Genomic DNA, 19,824 nt, shown 5'->3' on the forward strand with positions numbered 1-19,824 from the left:
TAAACTCAACACCCTGTGCAAGACACTTCTTGGACTTTCAGCCATCCTGGATCAAGCAATCAATCAAGTCCTGGACAAGACAATAATTCATAGCAGGGCAGATTAACTTCCCAAACCAGGAGGGGTTGAAGCTTTATGAGAATTTAACTACAATTCCATTGCAAGGTCATCAGAGCTGGTAATAACTGAGTGAATGAATGACTGAAACATACCTCTGGACCAGGGACTCCTGGTGGTCCTAAGGGTCCTTCATCTCCCTGAGGAGAAAAGAAATTAAAATAAAAGGCAAAGTAGTGACAAAATTTGGACTCACCATGCAGCAAGAATGAAGTGCCTGCAGTATGAGCAGCAGTTAAACACAGGCTGTGTGCTCAGCTGTCACATTTTAACAGCTGAGTCCTCTTCTGTCTTAAAGCAGGCTCCGAGGTTTCTCAGGAAAAAAGATCTCAAGTCAAGTCCTGCCAGTAAAAGCCATCCAAAAATTGACCAAGGCAATGCCAGTTGATTTGGTCTATGATGGGCCAGATTTGGCCAGTAGGGTACACTGAACATGTTGCCATAACTGCTTCATTTGATTTGGCAGGGATGTGAATGCTATAGAGCTCTTTACTCTTTGTCTTTCTTACCCCCTTTCCTCTTCCTTCCCCCCAAAAAAGCATGCTCCAAAATTTCCCAGAGAACCACTTGGCAACTGTATGAATGTTTCCCTTTTGCTTTCAGCTGGGACTACACATGCTGCAGGATGGAGCTATCACAAAATCTCACACAGCAATTGGACTCGGTCCTCTCCCTTGGCTCTACACCAATTTCTAATGTGATAGGATCAGATCTCAGTTTCTAAGAGACCTTCAATTAAGCTTCACAAAAATTATCTCAAGTGTCTAAAACCAACTGCCAAGAGAGAAATTAAAAGCGCCCTTGGCAGCCACAGGCTGGCTGCTCTCATTTCAGTGGTCAGCCATGGTAATGAAGGGGCACTGACAGGCTGAGGGTGGGACTGGGGGTCAGGAACCCAGCTCCATGGGCTCAGACAAGCCACCCACAATATTCCACATTTCCAGTGGGATGTAATTCAGAGCCCTGACCCAGTGCCCAGGGTGACCTTAGTAGTAAGGGCACAGTGCTGCGCTCTGCTGCACACTCAAAGTCCTTCAGCACAGCTTGCACCAAACTCCATGTCCATGTCTTTGGGCTTACTTTTACACTCACTAACTAGAGGAAATTGAAGGCAGCTTGGTCATGCCTGCCTGAACCTGGAATGCAGGGCTTCGATTCCCTTTGTATTTTGTCTGAAATATTTTTTTTCCTATTTCACTGCAAATAAATGAGCTAATTTGCATTAATCCCATTTAGAGAACAAGCAGAAGAGTTCCCAGAAAAAGTTAAGAATTATTAGTGCTATTAAAACGAGCTCCTGCCCATGCATGTGCTCAGTGTTATTTACACAATGTCTCGTGACTCTGGACAAACAGCTTACACTGGCCTGAGTGAGAGGAAATTACACTGATGTCACTGGAGTTACAGCAGGATAAACGGGGAACCCAGACATTCTCTGCTGCTCCCATAGTGCATTTGCAGCTCCAGGACAATTAAATCAATGACAATTGTTCCCTTCTTAACTACTGCAAGTGGAATGGTGCTTCAAGTTCCGAGGTGAAAGTGGTGACTGCAAGCTCCGGGATGCTGAGCAAATGAATTTCTACAGAGCAGCAATTCCCGTTTCCTTCTCTTTTTACAGAGGGATGTTTCTCCATGTGAGAGAGCAGAGTCTGCAGGTCTCATGGTTGAAAAAGAACACACTTAAAAGGAGCAGAAAGCCAAAGCCAGGCCAGGCCATGTCTGTGCAAGGGAAAAGGGTTCTAACACCCATCTGGGGGTGGGCCAACAAGCTTTAAAAGCAAAGCCAAAGCAGAATTAAGGATCTGCAAATGCCAGCAGTGACTGGAGGCAGAGATCACAGGACCTGGAGATCACAGCTTTGAGGAAGCTCCTCTTCTGCAGGTCTCTGATCACTCAGTATAAGCCTCTGCTTCCAGATTCAGAGGGACCAGAGCATTTTAAACCACGGACACCATTTCAGCATGCATTAATTTACAAAAGTCGGCGTTGTTCTTTAAATCAAACCTCTTCTGAGCTGAGGACACTCACCTCTTGTCCAGGCAGTCCTCTTGGCCCAGGTAAACCTCGTGCTCCTGGCTTTCCCTGAGAAACAGCCAAAGAAAAAGATACTCAGAAAATAGAAACATAAGCCCAGAAGGGCAATTAAAATGAGAAAGTCTCTTTCACAGTCATGGGACATTATCCAATGTCAATTCTGTAACAGAAAAAAAAAACTGAAGAAAAGAAAACGCTGCACTTGGAGGGACCTCAAGCCAAACACACCAAGCTGAGATGCTGGCCAGGACAATCTTTAGGAATCTCCAGAGGTTTCTCTCTTCCCCTCTTCCCATTACTTTGTTTCCCCTGGCTGCTTCCAACCCCACACAGAACTGCAGTCTCCGCTCTACTCACCTTCAGACCTTCAGGACCGTTTTCTCCTGGTGGGCCAATGTCACCTGGGAAGCCCTGGAGAAAATGAGGAACAGTCAGGGTGCACAAGTGGAATTCTGCAGGCAGTGTCAGCCTCTGTGAGAGGTTTAGTTAATGACTAAGGGACAAGATGTGTTACATGCTGGTAGTGCCTTTGTGTGGGCCTCTGCGGCTTTGGGAGGGAATGGGACACAAACTCTTCCATCAGTTTGATGGAAGAGCAGCCTTTCCCAGCAGCTCCCTTTAGGTCCATCTTCTTACAAAATTTATTGCAGCGAGGGTCTCCCTGTCATCACACAGCTAAAAGCGGCAATTTCGGTTTTAATTAATCTTTATGAGTCAGCGCATAATCTCTGTGCTCTGAGAAAGAAGCTGCAGCCTCCTCACAAAGGGAAGCAGGCGAGGAATTAGGAAAGATGCTGACACCCTTCATTAGCTGCTGTCAGCCTGGCAGCAGCTCTTTCCCACCCACCCACCCTTCGAGGACAAAGGAATCCATGCTTATTTCCAATAGCAACAAAGAGGAACGACTGCTAAGTAGCAGCAGTCAGCTGAGAGCCCTTCCAGACCCTGTGAAATACCAGAACGCTGATGAGGGGAAAACAGACCATCACTTTGTGCTGGAAAGTGGCTTTCTAGCATCTTACACATTTTGTCTGGTTGCTTAGGAAGGACAAAAATGATGGTGTGCTGGGGGAAACTCATCCTGCATTTGAGGTATCACTGTGACTATTTTTTGGTAAAGGAAGTAACAGGATTTTCTACTTTAAATGGTATTTTGAGGGGAAAAAAATTAAAAAATTTTCTATGAGAAAAAAGGAGAAGGAAAAACCAGAAAACCATGAGATGCAGAATAGGTCATGAACCCATCTTGATCCTTCCTACCCCATCACCACACATGTGCCATTTTATCCCAGCAGAGAAGTGAAGCCCTAGGCTGCAAGGATGTGAGAAGGTGGTGGTGGGACATACCTCAGGGCCAGGTGGTCCTGGAAACCCAACTGGTCCTTTGTCACCGACTTTTCCCTGCAGAAATCAGAAAAACATGGGGAAAAGTGAGCTGGCTTCTGGCTGTTGGGTTTCCTATTTAGAACAGCACACCCCTGCCAAGCTGTCTTTCCAGCTGGGCAAGGAACCTTTAGAAAGGGAGATTAGGAAGCAGAGGGTGCTTGGTTACTTACCAAGGGGCCTGCTTTCCCTCGTGCCCCAGGGACCCCAGGCAAACCCTGGCTGCCCTGAGAGAGACACATTTTTTCAGAACACAATGAGGCATCAAAAAAATACCAATTCCCCATGCTCCAGCTTTGCTGCAGAATGGGAAGCATCTCCTAAAGGCTAGACTTAGCCCTGCATAGAGCTGAGACAGCTGCACTAATGTCAGTGAGATGTTTCTGTAGACAGCCCTGAATTTAGCCCCAAAGAACATGAGCTGCTGCCGTTGGCTGTGGCTCAGAGCCACACAGACTCCAGCACAGGGCTATGTGCAACATTTGTCAGCCACAGTCAGTATCACATCGAGTCACAGGGGAGAAGTCATTTGATCAGAAGTTATACAGAGCATTAAGTGCTTCGCTGGGTCAGGGTTTAAGTTGCTGCACTGAGCAGACAAAATCTCCTGCGTCTGCAGCCGCTGGACCACACACATTCAAAGGCATCCCCATCAATCCCATCACTTCCAATCTCTGATAGAAGACATAGCCCCTATAGAAAGGCCCCTGCAGAACTGCTTTTACTATGAGTAACTAGAAAATCCATATTCTGACATGGACTTTAGAAAAGGCACAGCATACCCCAAATGGGAACTATTCAAGAAGGGGAACCTGACAGCAGGATGCAGCTAATTCCAGCTCCTAGTGGGTGAACTGAGAAAACTGGTGGCCACTGCTATGTAAGGGGAAAAGAATGATGGAGAAAAGAAAAGCAAATACCTTGTCTCCTTGGAAGCCGATATCTCCTGGAACACCTGCTCTTCCCTGATCACCCTGGGTATACATCACCAGAGAGTTAAAATAGGCAACAGCAACAGACAAAATCCCCAGGTTGATGCTTAGAAGGTGCTTTGTATAGCAAAAGTCTCAGCACCAGCTCCACTCAAAACCGAACTGGTGGCAAGCTGCAGATCACATTGAATGTAACAACAACCCTGAACAAAGTGTGTATTTCCCAACTTGATTCTAAGGTGAGAAGGGAAACTGCAGGAGAGCAAAAACCAGGAATTCCCAAGCACTGTGTATCTACAGAAGCTGCAAGAAGAGAGACCACACTCCTCTGGCTAACAGCGACCATGAAGGTGGAGAAGTGTTAAATTCAGCTGAACAGAAGAGTTCAGTTTTCAATGAATGAACCTTTTCTCTCACAAGGCCCTATAGAAAAGAAAACAATCCTCATGGTTTCTGTGAGCATATCCTAGTCTTGACATCAAGCATCAATCCTCTTTCATAAGAAAGCAAGAGCAGCTTCTGGTAATGCTTTAGTACTACCTCACTGCCAATATCTGAGCTGAGATTCCCTGGGAGGGGTAGGCTGGTGTTCACTGGTATGGGGAGCACATCACTGACAATATTTCCTGAGCAAGCTGTCTGTCTGTCCCCTCATTGGACCAACATAACAGATTCTGACTCCCTGGGCGGAAGACAAATATCCCTGAAGGTTTTCCAAGGAGCAGTGGACTACCTTGCATTGGCTCTTAGCCCTGCTGTGAGCAGCTCTGTGGATCAAATGACCTTCTAATGCCCCTTCCAACCTCATGTATTTAGTGATTTATCTAAACAAAGGATGAGTCAATGATGGGGCAGAGAGAGGAAAATTCTACTTGGGAAGTCAAAGGAGGAACGACTACAATAACTTGGTACAATGACAAGACCCAACAAAAATAACTGCTGGGAGGAAGTCTCTCCCATGAACTTGGCTCCCCAGCGAGGGAATGAGCCACTCTAGAGCTGTATGTTTAAACATAGTCCACATGGAAGACATGTGGAGTCCTGCAACAGAGCCGAAGTCCACAGGGAGAGGACAGAGAAAGTCCATTTCACTCCAGAAAAACCACCCACTAGTTATCAGAGAGCTGAAATAATTGTAACTACTTCAGTAACATGCAGGGGATAATGAAATTGGGGATGGTTCAGGTTTGAGTTGGTAAAGACTTTTCAAAGACAGATTTTCAGAAGAAAAATAATTAAGAACTATGCAGATTCAATGATGGAAATATTTCATGGATTCACGCTAAATTTGCTTTAATTCTTTGGCAAATGTTCCCAGAACATTTCACTGAACCGTCTTCAAAACAAATCTTTTACATAGCAAAATTAGAATGTTGCTCTTAAAAATGTTAAATTGATTTTACTCATTTGGTTTTAAACCTAAAATATTTTAATTTGAGTCAAATAACCAACATTTTGTTTCATCTAAAGTATTTCCCATATGTTTTTTTTTTTTTTGGCAATGCAAAATGGAAACAATCAGCTCTTTACACAGCTTCAGTTCGGAAGAACCCCAAGTATTACATACAATAGAAATGGCAAAAAAACTACTGTGTGACCCAGCTCCTTTACAGACTTCTCTCATCTTCTCCCAATTTTCTACTTATTTTATGTAGTCCAAGGCTTAAAACACTGAAATCTACTTAATTCTTGCTCCCAACAGAAGGCAGCATGAAAACAGCTTTTCTGGAAGCAACAGGATGGCTCTGAGGTTTGTCTTTACCATCAATTCTGAGGGTCAAAAAAGAAAGATTATATTTTTTATTAAGCAATTTTCTACCCAGACAGTACAGGCGGCCATTGAAATACTGTTTCAGAAGAAATACTTGGACACTAAGTAATAACTACTAAAATAAAAGAGTTTCCAGAGCATAGCAAAAGGCAGGAACAAACCGTTGTTTCCAACCTTTAGGAAAAGTGGGGCATGACAATGAAACCAGCTTTTAAACAGCTCTGAGAAATGGGCATTAGAGAGGGTAAGAAGGAAGCAGGGGAAACAAAACACATCTCTTATGGGGAGCTGGACTTCATGCCAGATGTTCACATGTTACTGTGATAGCACAGCAAAATGTCACGGCATGAGCAGTCCATCTGTGGCTGTTAATCCCTTAAACCAGAACTGAGGACTGGGGCATCACCTTTCACCTGCCCTGGAACTGGGACTCAGAGTCTGTGTCCTTAATAAGAGGGAAAAATTACAGAGGAAAGAGGTCAGGCATGTTTGTTATTAAAAACTGCAGTGCCGAGATGACGAAATGGGCCTGCAAGGACTTTGTTCGTGGGGCAGGAAAAGGAATGTAGGATCTGAAATTACAAACAGGCTCTGCCCATGTTATGTTGCCTGTGCTTCATCTTTCACCTATAAAAAGAAATGCAGCTTCAGACACCCCGAGGCCCTTTGTAACCCAACACAAACAGAGAGGGGCTACAAGGGAAGGGACCAATGCACAGCTGTGGGATGTGCTTGCTGTCTATGCGATGCAGAGGAGGTTGTTGTGCAAAATCCCCTCAATTTTCCTCGACTGGAAGTCCCTGCTCCCAAGACTTCCTGCTTAGCAATGCAAAGGGAGCTAACGCCGCTCAACTCCAGAGGTATTTGCCTGAGCCATGTCCTCCACAAGTTACAGATGTCCTGATTCATAAAACTCCTTTGTGAGAACAAGTAGCTGGGATTTCCTCTGCTTCCTCCACCTTTCCCCTGCACTCATCACCCCACGTGGTCTTTTCAAGGCCGCTCTTTATTTCAGTTATACAGTAATTCCACTTCTCCCTGTAACAGCAGATAAAACCCTCTCTTCCCTGTCTCCTTGCCTGCATGAAAACACTGGAATGGCAACAGGAGGATGACCTGGACTGGCCTGTCTAGCTGCTAGATAAAAAGATGTGATTTCTGCCGGAGGAGTGAGATGTTGTCCGCTATTCTGGTTCACACCTGGTCATGTGATGTGAGGACATTCTCCCAGGTGGACACCGAGGTGGCAGCTCCAGTGACATTCCTGCTGCCTACACACACCATCCAGCCACCCTGTCATTATTCTCAGGTTTTACCAGCATTCATCTGACTGCTGCTGAGTGAAGGGAGTTTTTCTCAGCTACAAAAAGACAAACTTGTACAAGGCCACATGTTTTGGATGTGACCAAGACAGATGGGATTAATAGGAACTTGCAGACATCCAATTAAATCCTCATCAACCCATCCCCAGGAAGGCAGGATGACCTGCAGCCTGGAGCTTGCAGGGGGAGGCAGCTGGGGAGGAAGGAAAAGGTTTCCTGTACCTCAGGAGCGTGGGATTGTTGGGAGGATGGATAATTCCGCACTTGGGATTATTGTAAGGATAACTCCAGAGAGAGTCACAAACCATTTGGTTACTGTGATAGCAATGGCAGGGGAAATACTGGGCAGAAACAGCGTAGTTTCTATAAAGTGGTGGAGACTGAACTGTCCAAGAAGTTTAATTTTGCTAAACAATGATTTAAATGTTGGTGATTTTTAAGATATTTAACCATTTATTCCAGGGAATGGATGGAGGAGTCTGTGGACTCTAGGATCTGGTGTTTAGTCAAGAAACCAGCTACAATGTCTTAAGCTTGTCCTAAAGAAAAAGCCCTTCTCTTGCCTTGTCATTGCTCTCAACAGAAGTGGAAAAGCAGCACAGGGGAGAAATGGAAATTGCAGACACAGGAGTCCTGGCAAAGAGCTGCTATAATATAAGAAGAGTTGAATCAATTGGTTTGACACTACTTCCCCCCTGTGCAGTTTTGGGCTGCTAAATCATTCTCTAAAAGCAAACATCTAAGAAGAGAACAAAAAATCTGACAAGAGGAGGAAAATACACTTAATGGTCATTTTCCACTGCCCTCCTGAGCAATCAGAGCCACCAATAAATAACTGCACCTCCCACTCTTTCAGACTAAATAAATCCTACAGCCGAATATCTGTAGGAGGAGGGTTCTTATGACAGTGAGACATTTACACACACAGCTTCATGCTGATTTATCTCAAGCTCCGTGTTTTTGTGCCAGCACCACTAAATCACTGCAATCAAGGCCCCTCTCCATTTTGCTCTTTCTAAAGTGATTTATATCAGTTTGGGACAAGGCAATTTCCTCTCAGTAGGAAGCTGAACTGAGGTGAGGCTCCTTGAACAGGAGCAGGGATATCCAACACACAACAGTTTTTCCAGGGGATCCACCTGCTTTGTTTGATACAGGGCTGCTTTTTCACACCATGTTTCCCCCAAATGCATTAATACAAACTCACTGTCAGTGTCAGATCATCTCCTCCCCATCCCATCACATAAACAACATAAAAACAGTGGAACACCAGTTAATTGTACATTTACTGTCATCGCCAGTGTGAGACGGGAGCTCCAAAGAGGATCTGAGCATAACTGATCTATACTCCATGGAAAAGGGGATGGGGCAGATATCAAAGAAAGAAAAATCAAAACTAGAGTGTCAGAAATGGAGGGAGAATGAGAGGATGGGGTAGAGATGGCCAGAGTGGAACCAGCACTATGGTGCTGAATACGAAAGAAACTAGAAAGGTGGTTTCACATGCAAAATTAAAACACAGTGCAATAAGGGAGTATTCAGATCACCTTATCACCTTTCAGTCCATGTTCTCCAGGGTTTCCCATCAGCCCCTGAAATAAAAGAAAGTTCAGAGTGAGGTTGAGCCATGGTGGAGACTTGCTCAGGTCTGTGACATTGCTGTTTGCTGATGGGGTGGTAGTTCAGACCCACAGCACTGGCCTGGCACAGTCTCAAGGTCTGTCTGGGAGCCAGACTGCTCCCAAAGTGTGCTCCATCACACATTCTTCATGTGCTGGAGGCACACAGGGAAAATGCTCCTGGAATTCTCCATTGACTCACGCCTACTGCAGAGCACCAGTGGGATGTTGTGTTCAACAGTCCTGTGCCTGGACACACATCACTGCTGCCCATCCTTTCTCTCAGGACAGTCACCACTGCCCAAAGGAGGAACAGAATAACCTTCAGCTCAGCTATGGAGGGATGAGAGCTCACAGAGCTCACCTTTAATCCTTTTGGTCCTGGATAGCCAATTGGTCCAACAGGGCCCATGTCACCCTAGTGAGAGAAAGAAAATTACCACAGTCATTACATGCAAACCCAACAGATCCCTGCATGTGGTGAGAAGTTCCTCTGATATCCAGTCTCAGTATCCATGAAGAAATGCACTACTGATATCAACAAAAACAGCATCCTGGCATGAGTCAAGGCTCTTTGAATATGCAGACAGCCCCAGCACACAAAGGAAAGAGAGACAGGAGGTGAGGACAGAGGTGTCTCATCCTGCTGCAGTGAGAAGTCAGCGTGGCATTGTGTGTTGGGACTTACTCCAGCGCAGGAGGACAGCAGAGCTCTGGCTGCCGTGGGCACACATGTGCGATATACAACAGAAACCCTTCAGTGCTGCTGTTGAAATGGGCTCTGGCTGCTCTCTGCCATGAAAAGAGGCAGTGACAGCATCCACCAGCCTGGCCTCAGTGTGTAAATAAACAGGGCAGGCTTCCTGAAGGAGCGATTCTCCAGCCGCAGCCCCAGGCCCGCAGCCACGCAGAGGGAGCTGGGCTGCAGCTGTCCCAACAGAGCCCTTTTCATACCTCCCAGCATAAAGGCTGCTTGTAGAAATGCATTTACTTAGAGCTCTGCCCACATGATTAACTAGGAGAGCAAGAGGCTTTAGTTACACCTCATTCTGCTCTTCAGCCTCTCTTACACTGTGAACCAAACTCTGCAGGGTGCCTGTGGCAGCTGGAGCCGGGCTGGTCCCCAGGGTGCCTGCAGGTGCAAGGAAGAGACTGAATGGGGGCCATGTGTCACCTTCTCCATGCCCTGCAGTGTGAGTCCTGTGTGCAGACCCTGGGGAAGGAGCTAGAGCTGTCCTCCAAAGGGAGGACAAGGCAGGATGGAGCTGCTCCTTTCTCCCCAGGAGGATGGAGGAGGTCAGTCTTGGTCTATCCATCAGAGATGCTTCAGCATCCTGAATTCAGGAGATGCATGTTACCCTGGGACACAGGATCTACCTCAATTTGACCTGAATCTCAGTTTGAAGTTTGGCTGGGCCAATGTGGAGGGGAGGACAGGCAGCTTCTGACTCAATCATCTCTAGAAGGATTGTGATCCCATTTACCATCTCTGACCTTACACTTTCTAGTGAACAAAATACCAGTGAGATAATGGCAACAGGGGAAAGATGAATCTTTCCAAAAGCAAGGAGGAATATAATCCAATCTGGACAATGCCTTCAATGGGACTGTTTTAAATACCAGTCTTCCTCTTCCAGCTTTTTGCCAGGAGCTTTTCTTTCTGCTGCCATGGCTAAAGTAGTTACTTCCATCTCTACTAATGAGGGGAAACAGACCTAATTCCTGGCTCTATGGAATGCTTTCCCCTCAATCCACCTCTGTCCCAATCCCCCATCTCCAAGATGGGGGTTCCACCATATTCCCTGCTGTTCCTTCAAGGAATATAAGATGTCTGGGTTTGTGCAATGTCTAGTGCAATGGAGGCCTTGATCTCAGCTAAAACACACTCCTATAATTTGAGCTACAGAAAGGCAAAAGGGGAAGGTTTTTAACCATTCCTTGCAAGCCAAATTTCCATGAATTATCACAGATGAGGAGGAACCATTATGAAAGAATGCTGTAGTAGTAACAGAGCCTACCAATTTTTGTGCATGGAAAGGAATAACCTGAAACAGATCCTAGGACCTAAAAATAAACCACACTATGTTCAGCTGGGCATTCACTAACCCCCAGCACAGCTGCCAGAGGAGGAGTTGCCACCCAGCCTTACAGCTATTTATCTCCTGCTGGGGGAAAAGCGTAATGAAGGGTGGAATTTGGCTGAGTACATAATTACCTGGATCAGTGATGGGATGGTGAGAGTGCATGTAAAATTCCTGTCTACCCAGAGGACAAACTGTTCCTGTCCACGGTCTCTCCAGTGAACAAGAACTGTGTGTCCCTGAACTGCTTACAGGGACTTTCTTTTTAAGAGATCCTGGTGTGGAATGAATGCTGCATCTTTGAAGAAATACCCTGGCAAATGTTATCAAAAGGGCAAGTTATCAGGGAAAAAAAGACACTAAAACCAGACTTCTAATCTGTTTCCTTTTGCTTGGAAGGGTTTGCCCTCCTCCACCTCCCAATCCACCAGGAAACCCCCTCTCTCCCCAGATGTCACACCTCCCCCATACAAACAGTCATCCTGCTCATGGGAAGAGGAAAATCTGTGCGTAGTTAGGCAGGTTGAAAGGGTTGAAGCCCAACAAGCCAGATCTCCATTTTTTTTGTACTTACAATGAGTCCAAGGACTCCAGGAGGACCTGGGGCTCCCAGTTCTCCCTAAAAGGTAAGACAAACCCACATGGTTATGGACACTTTATAGACAAGCAGAGACTGAAAGGCAGCTTAGTATTTCAAGGGCTTGAGGGAAGGGAAAAGATCGTCCCTCCCCCTTCCATCCCCCCTTTCAACCCCAGCCCCTGCCCCACCAAAGGGATCCAGAACTTCCATCTTAGGGAGTGCACTTGTGAGCACATCCTGGGAAGACACAGGCTGCTTGTTGCTGGGCAGTTATTCCCAGGGCTGACTTCCCTCCCAGGAGCAGGCTGGATGAAAGGAACATTTTGCTGTGCAGGGTAGAGGTGGGAGCCTTCCCCAGGTCAGATCCAGCCATTGGCAGGGAGAGGAACCAGAGCAGGGTGGGGACACGGGGAGAGCAAGGCTAAGGTGGGAAGGAGAGGAAAGCTGTTGCTTTAGCTTTGGGAAAGGTGAGTTTTTGGGAGTGGTTAAGTAATAATAAAACTCATAGGAAAAGGAAGACCTGCATGAAAAGGAAACTGGGTAGTTTGGGGAGAGGGTATAGCAGGTTCTGGTGCTGGCAAATGGGTCCTGGGAATGTATTGGGCTCCTTGGAGCTCATCATTCCAAGGGTCATGGAGCTGGTTTGACTTCTCAGCTTCACCACAAGCTTCTTCTGTATGACCTCTCCAAAGACATGCAGAAGCACTGGTGGGTGCCCGATAGCATCTTCAAGTGAAGCACAGCAGAGAAGCTCTGCCAGACCCCCACAACTCATTGATCCAGGTCTCTGAGTAGTTCAGCCACCACGGGGTGCTCAGCCTGTCCCATGTCTCCCTCGGTGGCCTCCCTGGCCACGCTAACAGTGAGCTGCTTGTCAGGGCAAGGACCTGCTCTTACACACCTCCATCTCCAATGGGGCCTCTCAAAACAAGTGCATTGGAAATGCTGAACTTCCCGTTAACTCAGACAGTCCTGCCCCTGCTCTGGATCATGCTGGCTACTTTCTTTGACAGCCCTGCTCAGTTTATGGTGCACATCTGGTGGAGTCCCCTCCAGTGCAATAAAGCTCCCCTTTTATGGAAAGATCTGCCTAGTGGAAGAAGGAAAGAGAAGGGGACGCAACGTGACTGAATGTGCTCAGGGCTCCTTGGGTAAAGGGTTACGTGTGTTTATTTTATGGGAAGTGGAGTAAAGGACTATTGGGCAAGCACACACACACAAAAGTGTTTCATAATCTCAACCAGCCTAAAATTGCTTTTTTAATGGCCAGTTCCTTTCCTGCATACTTGGGACATCTGTGGAGCAATTGTTCCTCATGGGTGGGATTTCTGTGTCCTCAGAGCTACTGTTATAAGGTCGGCTTCAAACTTTTAGCTGAGGCCTGGCATTACTAGGCTCAGGAAGAAGAGGCAGTATGCCAGGAATGCTGAGCACAGGAGTTGCACGGTGGCCTGGGTTTCCCAGGAAGCTCTGCAGGCTCCCAGCGTGGCTGGGCTGCAGGCTGGGTGGATAGTCAGGTCTTGGTCCCACCAGTCTCAAGAGGCACTTCCAGATTTCTGACTTAGGTCATATGGATATCCCTCAAGAGAACAGGTATATGAGGAAATGCATGACCTCACAGCTGATGGAAGAGAATTTCCTCTTGGGAGAGGAGGGGGTGGACTCCCTTGAGAGATGTGGACAGGACTAGTTGTTAATTTGAGCCGTTCCTCGGCGTAGGAAATGGAGGATTTACAAGTGGCCTTTCCTGGCCATCAGTCCCTGACCTGCAAGGGAAATCAGGCTCTATTCTCCTTTTTTCAGCACACAAACCAGGCAGTGGGACAAGAGAGGAGATGAATCAACAGCCCTTTCCCACGTCTAATTCCTGTGATTAAGAGCCTAGTTGGAGTGGCTAAAGCACACCGGGGGAACGTGGGATCTGTAATGCGATGGCACAACAATTCTCATCGAGCTGGTAGGAGGGAAGAAGGCCCCTGAGGTTGGAAGAGCCTGTGCTGTCCCTGGAGGGGATGGAAAGGAGATCAGAGGCTGTTGGGTTCAGCCTTCCCCACGCGACCAGGGGATCAAACAGAGAATGTGGCAGCCGGGCCTCCGGCAGCCCTCCCGCCTGCGACAGCTCAGCTGCACACCCCACCTACCAAACTCAGCATATTTGTGTGCTCCACAAACAGACTTTCTGGCATTTTTCTGCGTCTGTGACTCCGCTTGTGACCCTGTGAACCTCCCTTTAAGTCAGCCCAAACAGTCTGTTTTCATTCTGTGATAGCCAAGGCACATTAATATTTAAAAGCCGTTGATAAGATGAAAGAAGAGCAATCCTTCTGGATGAATTAACAGGACATTTGCTGCTCTCCCAGGCTCTGGGAACTGCCATCAGCTGACTGGCATTGAGAATATCTTCTGAATGGGGCTGAGACAACTTGCATATTCAAAAGAAAACAAAGTAAGCTATTTGGGGGAAAAAAGTCTTCCTGTCCTCCAGGATCCCTGCTCTTCCTGGTGGGCTGGCTGGAAATAGCAGTATGATCAGAAAGTTTTCTACTTTGGGACTACTGATTCCACTCTGATCCATGGCTTAAATTGACTGAAGGATGGGAAAAGTCCTGCAGAAGTATTCCTTGGGAATATTCTTTCAGTTCATTGCATTTATGACTCTTGTGCTGAAATCCACAAAAGCTGGAGTGTAGCTGAGCTTGGCTTGGGGATTGGAGTCAATTGTATAAATAACTTTTTGCTGCATATATGACAAATGGGAACTTGCAGACACATGTGGAGTGGGTTACTTCACACAAATCATCCCATCAAACCCCAGAGCAGCACGGTGATTATGTGTGAATAACCAAGGCAGCAGGAATTTCAAAGAGGAATCAGTGCTGCTCACATGCTAATTCAGGGAAAACCAACACAGTAATTCAGAAAATAATTTAGGATAATTAATACATCTGAGAACTGTTGCAAACCACAAGGATGTGTTCTGTGAGCAGTAGCAAACACAGCACATCCCCACAGTTTAGTGCTACGAGAGCAGAGCAAATTAAGCCTTATCAGCACCCAGCTGCTTAAATGCCCTCTGTGACCATCCTGATCCAACTCCTGGGAGACACATCTCACTCTTAGGAAGCCAGCAGGGGTCAGATGAAGACTGAAGGGAGGCCAAGAGCTCAGGAGACTGAAGACTTACTCCCCATGCAGTCCCAGGGTTGGCTGAGGGATGGGGCAGGCAGCAGTCTCAGCTGTGGAGTCTGTCCCTCAGTGCTCCCAGACACTAGAGGAGGGAATCTGTGCCCTGTGGTATGGACAACACGGTCCAAACACTGCCTGCTCTGCCAGAGCAACATCCTTGCCCTTTTTCTCTTGACTTTCTCCTAGTCACACCCTCAGGATACGAAAGCATCTGTCAAGACTCAGGTGCGAGGAAGACAAGAGATGGAGACAGAAAACTGATGGCAAATGATGACCCAACAGTTACAGGAACCAAACACAGGAATTTTCAGCAGGGCAGGGATGTACATTTGTTTTTCAGGGGGGACAAAACCAGACAGCAGCTGCCACCAAGCGTAAAAGCTTCACTCAGCTCTAACTAGCATGATGCAGTACAGTGTGCTGTCTACTGCAAAAGAAAAAAGAAAGGAAAATGTTATGAACTTACAGGGTTCCCATCGATGCCTGGAGGTCCTCGTTCTCCAAAATTACCAGGAAAACCCTGAGAAGAGGAGGCAAATGTGAATGTTATTGAGGCTCCCTGGTGTAGACAGTCTGTTACAAACCACTCCCCTCGCACCCCGTGCAGCACTTTGGAAAGCAGTGGGACACAGGGACATGTCGGACAACCAGCCTGCCTGTCCTCATCCAAACCATTCCTGCCACACCAGCACAGCTCAACAAGGCCAAAACCCTGATTCATAAACCTCACTGCAGTGACTATATTGAAAAATGGATTGTCAATCTGAATTATTTAGTGCTATCTACTAGCAGGATCATTTGAACTGCACCCCCTTCTCTCAGGATAGCTGGACAGCACAAAGCCTGTTGGAGCCCATGCAGATGCTTAATGGAGCTGATCGGAGATGCCTGGTGAATTCATTCCCTTTCAGCTTGCCAGAGGAACAAACACTTCCAAACTCATTACAGTCCACACCCCAGAGCTGTGAAAGGCCATGTTTACTACATGAAAAAGTCACCACAAAAGACGACTTCATCTCATTACATCCAATACAAGTTTGGAAGACTTCAGATAATTATAGAGAAGGGAGTGGAGGTACTGAGCCAGAGCCAGAACATGGTGGTGTGACACGTTCTCTCTCACTCTTGGACAGATCCTGTGCTCCTCTAAGCCCCCCCAATTCCCTGCTATGACCAAATCCCAAAGCAGCTTTCTCTTCCCTGTCTTGCCATGCTCTGTCTCCTGCAGGAAGAACTCAAACTGGGAGTCAAAGTAGAAGTGCTTTATCCCCTTCTCTGGCTTGCCAGAAATACAAAGGAAAACACGGGCACGTTCTGGAATAGCTGAGAGCTGAAGAGACAGGGATGAAGCAGAAAGGGAGAGGATGCCCTCTTTTCCTGCCTGCTTCCCTGTACACCTACAAATACTGGTTATCTGGCAAAAGCAAATCTGAGGGAAGTGGATTGCAACGGCCAATGGCAACACACTTATCTGAAAACCCATCAGCAACAACAAAAACTCAAATGATCACAACAGACAGAACAGGAAAACTATACTGGGGAACTCTCTCATCCAAGACCTCCCTTGACCTTTGAGGGTTTACAGAGCAGAAGAGGTAAAAAGTTACTTCATAAAATCTAAGGTGAGAGATGGGACACCTATTTAAGTCAATCAAAATTTTGCCACTGACCTCAGAGCCATCATTTCAGCTCTTCTGTACCAATTGCCTACAGTACAAAGGACTGAACCAACACGAGCTACTGCTTGCTTGGATTCAACACTCCTATTTTGTGGGAATCACTGTGAATAGGAAAGTTGTCTGCCTTTCTCCAGCTAGGCACTACATCCCTGAGGCTTGTGCGCATGCCAAGAAGCTGTGGTAAGCAACCACTGGAAACAGCCTTCTGCCATCTAGAGACAAAGATGTCAAATATAACAAGAAGGCAGGGGGGGCTACAATTTTCTTTAATGAAGAAAAGGGGGAAAATAACTGCTACATGCTGAATCAGTCAGATAAGAAGAGAGAGATGTGCAGGGAAAACTCATTGCTCAGGCAAGACAAAAAACCAAGAAGACTGCCAGAATATTTTGCTGTTTACAGTCATACGACTTGCCAAGGAAAATATGAGCGTGCATAGACTGATACTGTACTTACGCTGCTGCAGATTTCAGTCACAGCCTTCACCATTCCCCCAGCTGCATCCTTCCTTCCTCAGAGGGCAGAGTTGGGCATGGAGTGACCCATGGATGCCACTGAGCAGCAGTCTGGCCCTGTGGCTGCTGAGGTGTCTGCTATGGAGCCGAGCTCTTGCCAACATGGGGAGATTTTACTACTTTGAATGGTACAATGAAAACAATATTGCTACAGCAGCATAGTATCAGCTAGGGGAATGCTTGCTCCAGACTAGAACACCGTCTCCTGAATTTTTAAAACTGCTGCAATGTGACATAAACAATGTGCTCCTGTGCCAGAATAAAAGAACCCAGATAAGGAACTATTTAAATGCACGTTTCACACGTGTGTTTCATGCCTTTTTATGCCTCAGTTTCCAGTATTAACCTTGCTGCTTAAAGACAGGAGATTTGAGGCACTTGGTGACAGAGTTAGTAAAAGTCTAACTTTTACACAGGTTTTCCAGCACTAGATCTCCAAATATCTAGAAAACCAGATTATTCCTGTGTTTGAATGGCAGAGCTGAGCACCGGAGGCCACTTGGCCAATATTACCCAGCAACCAAGAGATTCAGCAATAAAACCTGTTCACAGCATGCTGTGACTGCCCACAGAGCTCGGGGTTCTGTCCATCCTCAAGATGGGATGGAAAAGGGTCAAAGTGGGAGGAAGCTGAGAAGAAAAGCAGAACAGGCCCAGCACAACACTCACCCCCAAAGCCCCATCCTTGTCAACACCTGACTGTCCTTAACACACCATCTGCACTGCTGGCACCAGCAACCCGCAGCCCCAGCTCACCCATTGCTGGGGTGGTGGGTGGTCCCCTGGTACTTTTTGGCCCAAGCTGTAAAACAAACCCGGAAGAGGAGACAAATGGAAAGAGCAGCTTCAATTCAACTAACCCCAGGCATCCTAGCCCAGCAGTCGAGCTTAGCACACCAGTATTAACAGGTTTTGCACTTTAAATGAGGCTAAGGCTGGTGGCTGTGGCATGGAGCAGGATATTTCAGCATCCATACAATCTACAAAGACCCAAACTAGGTTGTGAAAGCTATTCCAGCACAGCTCTTGCACAGCAGGAAACAATCAGTCATCTAAGCCCCTAATGAAAAAGAAAGCACTTTGTTTCCATGGGGTAAGTAGTAGCAGTTTAAACCACAATAACAGTTCCAGTGACCACAGTGTTCTAATTTATTGGATCTCACATGTCTGTAAAACCTATTTTTTTGGTGCCTCTCCTGCCTAAGCCTAAAGGAGAAAGATGTTCCCCAGGAACACAACTAGCACTGTTCAACTAAAACCAGCAGCCTACAAGTTACAGACTTTGTTATCCCACTGGTTTCATTCCCCTAAGCTGTGATACCTCTGCTCTCCCATGCACTGCTCCAATAGCCTGAGGAGCCCCAACTGAGGGGGAACACATGAGGCAGGGAGCTCATTTTATGGTGCTGGCAGACAGGTGGGTCACAACTGGCAGCCCATTACAGGAGACTTTTGAAAGAGATTAAAGGGTCCAGCAGATTCAGAGTCTCCTGTGAGCGCAGAAGGGGTTTTGGTACAGAAAATCCATCGTTTTTCAGCGTGCTGTTTTTTCAGGGTCCCTGGAAATTATGCTTAAGAATTGTGACAGCAGAGGAAAACACCCCAGTGAAAAATATAGAGCCGTGCATCCTGCCTGCTCTGTGGGAGGGACAGGACGGGCAGGGAAGGACCAGGACAGGGAAGGGAATAGCAAATGGCAGCAGAACTAGGAAGAAAATGCTTGGCTAAGAAGTTTTGCTGGCCAAGAGCCGGCGGGGTGCTCCTCCACAGCGCTCCAGTCAGGTATGACAAAACTTTTGGCTCTATCTCACAGCTGGGAAATTCAGAGAGGAGATGGCGGAAAATGTCCAGCTGAATGGATTTCACATTGTCCGAAGGAGAAGTTCAATGAAAGAAGCAAGATGATGCTTGGGGAGGAGTTGGAAAGAGAGCACACAAACAGGTATTTTGGACTAACAAGATCTGGGTGCTCCTGCGCTCCCCCGTCCCCAATCCAACCACAACCCAACCCAATTTGTCCTCGCTGCACTCGGTGAACAGAGACACAGAGAGATAGAAACTGATTTATCCCAGGTTACACTGAGACGTCTGAAGCTGAAGCAGTAACAAAGTCTCTATCTTTGACATGTTCCAATAGTGCCTTAATTCTATTTCATCCCCCCTGCCTGCAAAGGGCATCCTTTCATACATCAGGAGACTCCTGCTGAGAACAACCAGACCTAGACAGACAGTGGAACCAGCTCCTCCTGCATCAGGGGATTACATCCCCCTCCACCTCCCCTTCCTTTCTTCCTCTGCTTAAAGCAAACAGAGCAGCCTGCCCTTTCTGCTGGCTGTTGTCAGCCAAAGCACTGCTCCTGGTTGGAGCAGACGCCACTGCTCCTTGTCTCTTGTCCCTGGAAGCAGCTGTCTCCTGGGAAGCAGGGACCGGTGACACACACGGTGCCCTTTGCTCAGCCAAAGTCCTTTCAGGTGTTCACGTGTGGGTGGGTGTGTTGTATGTATACAACATCTGATTCAGTTTAAAGCACTTTCCCTGAAGGAGTAAAGGAGGCAGTCTGGCAGCTGCTGCTCCAAAGAATCCTGGCAGGTCTTCACGCCA

General features: G+C 46.9%; 1 protein-coding gene across 7 annotated transcripts in view; it reads right to left on the reverse strand.

Annotated features, from left to right (window-relative positions):
• The window catches only part of LOC116454283 (collagen alpha-1(XXVII) chain B-like), a 146,805-nt gene that overhangs the window by 65,946 nt on the left and 61,035 nt on the right, over positions 1 to 19,824 (reverse strand). For all 7 annotated transcript variants that reach the window (XM_032130713.1, XM_032130714.1, XM_032130712.1 and 4 more), the window contains 10 exons: positions 15,495 to 15,548; positions 11,837 to 11,881; positions 9,546 to 9,599; positions 9,110 to 9,154; positions 4,458 to 4,511; positions 3,711 to 3,764; positions 3,502 to 3,555; positions 2,512 to 2,565; positions 2,149 to 2,202; positions 213 to 257 (listed from right to left, as the gene is read on the reverse strand). In XM_032130713.1, the coding sequence (XP_031986604.1) occupies positions 213 to 257; positions 2,149 to 2,202; positions 2,512 to 2,565; positions 3,502 to 3,555; positions 3,711 to 3,764; positions 4,458 to 4,511; positions 9,110 to 9,154; positions 9,546 to 9,599; positions 11,837 to 11,881; positions 15,495 to 15,548 (513 nt within the window). The remainder of the gene's footprint in view (positions 1 to 212; positions 258 to 2,148; positions 2,203 to 2,511; positions 2,566 to 3,501; positions 3,556 to 3,710; positions 3,765 to 4,457; positions 4,512 to 9,109; positions 9,155 to 9,545; positions 9,600 to 11,836; positions 11,882 to 15,494; positions 15,549 to 19,824) is intronic.

Source organism: Corvus moneduloides, chromosome 21 (genome assembly GCF_009650955.1).
Source record: "Corvus moneduloides isolate bCorMon1 chromosome 21, bCorMon1.pri, whole genome shotgun sequence".
Taxonomy (NCBI): Eukaryota; Metazoa; Chordata; class Aves; order Passeriformes; family Corvidae; genus Corvus; species Corvus moneduloides.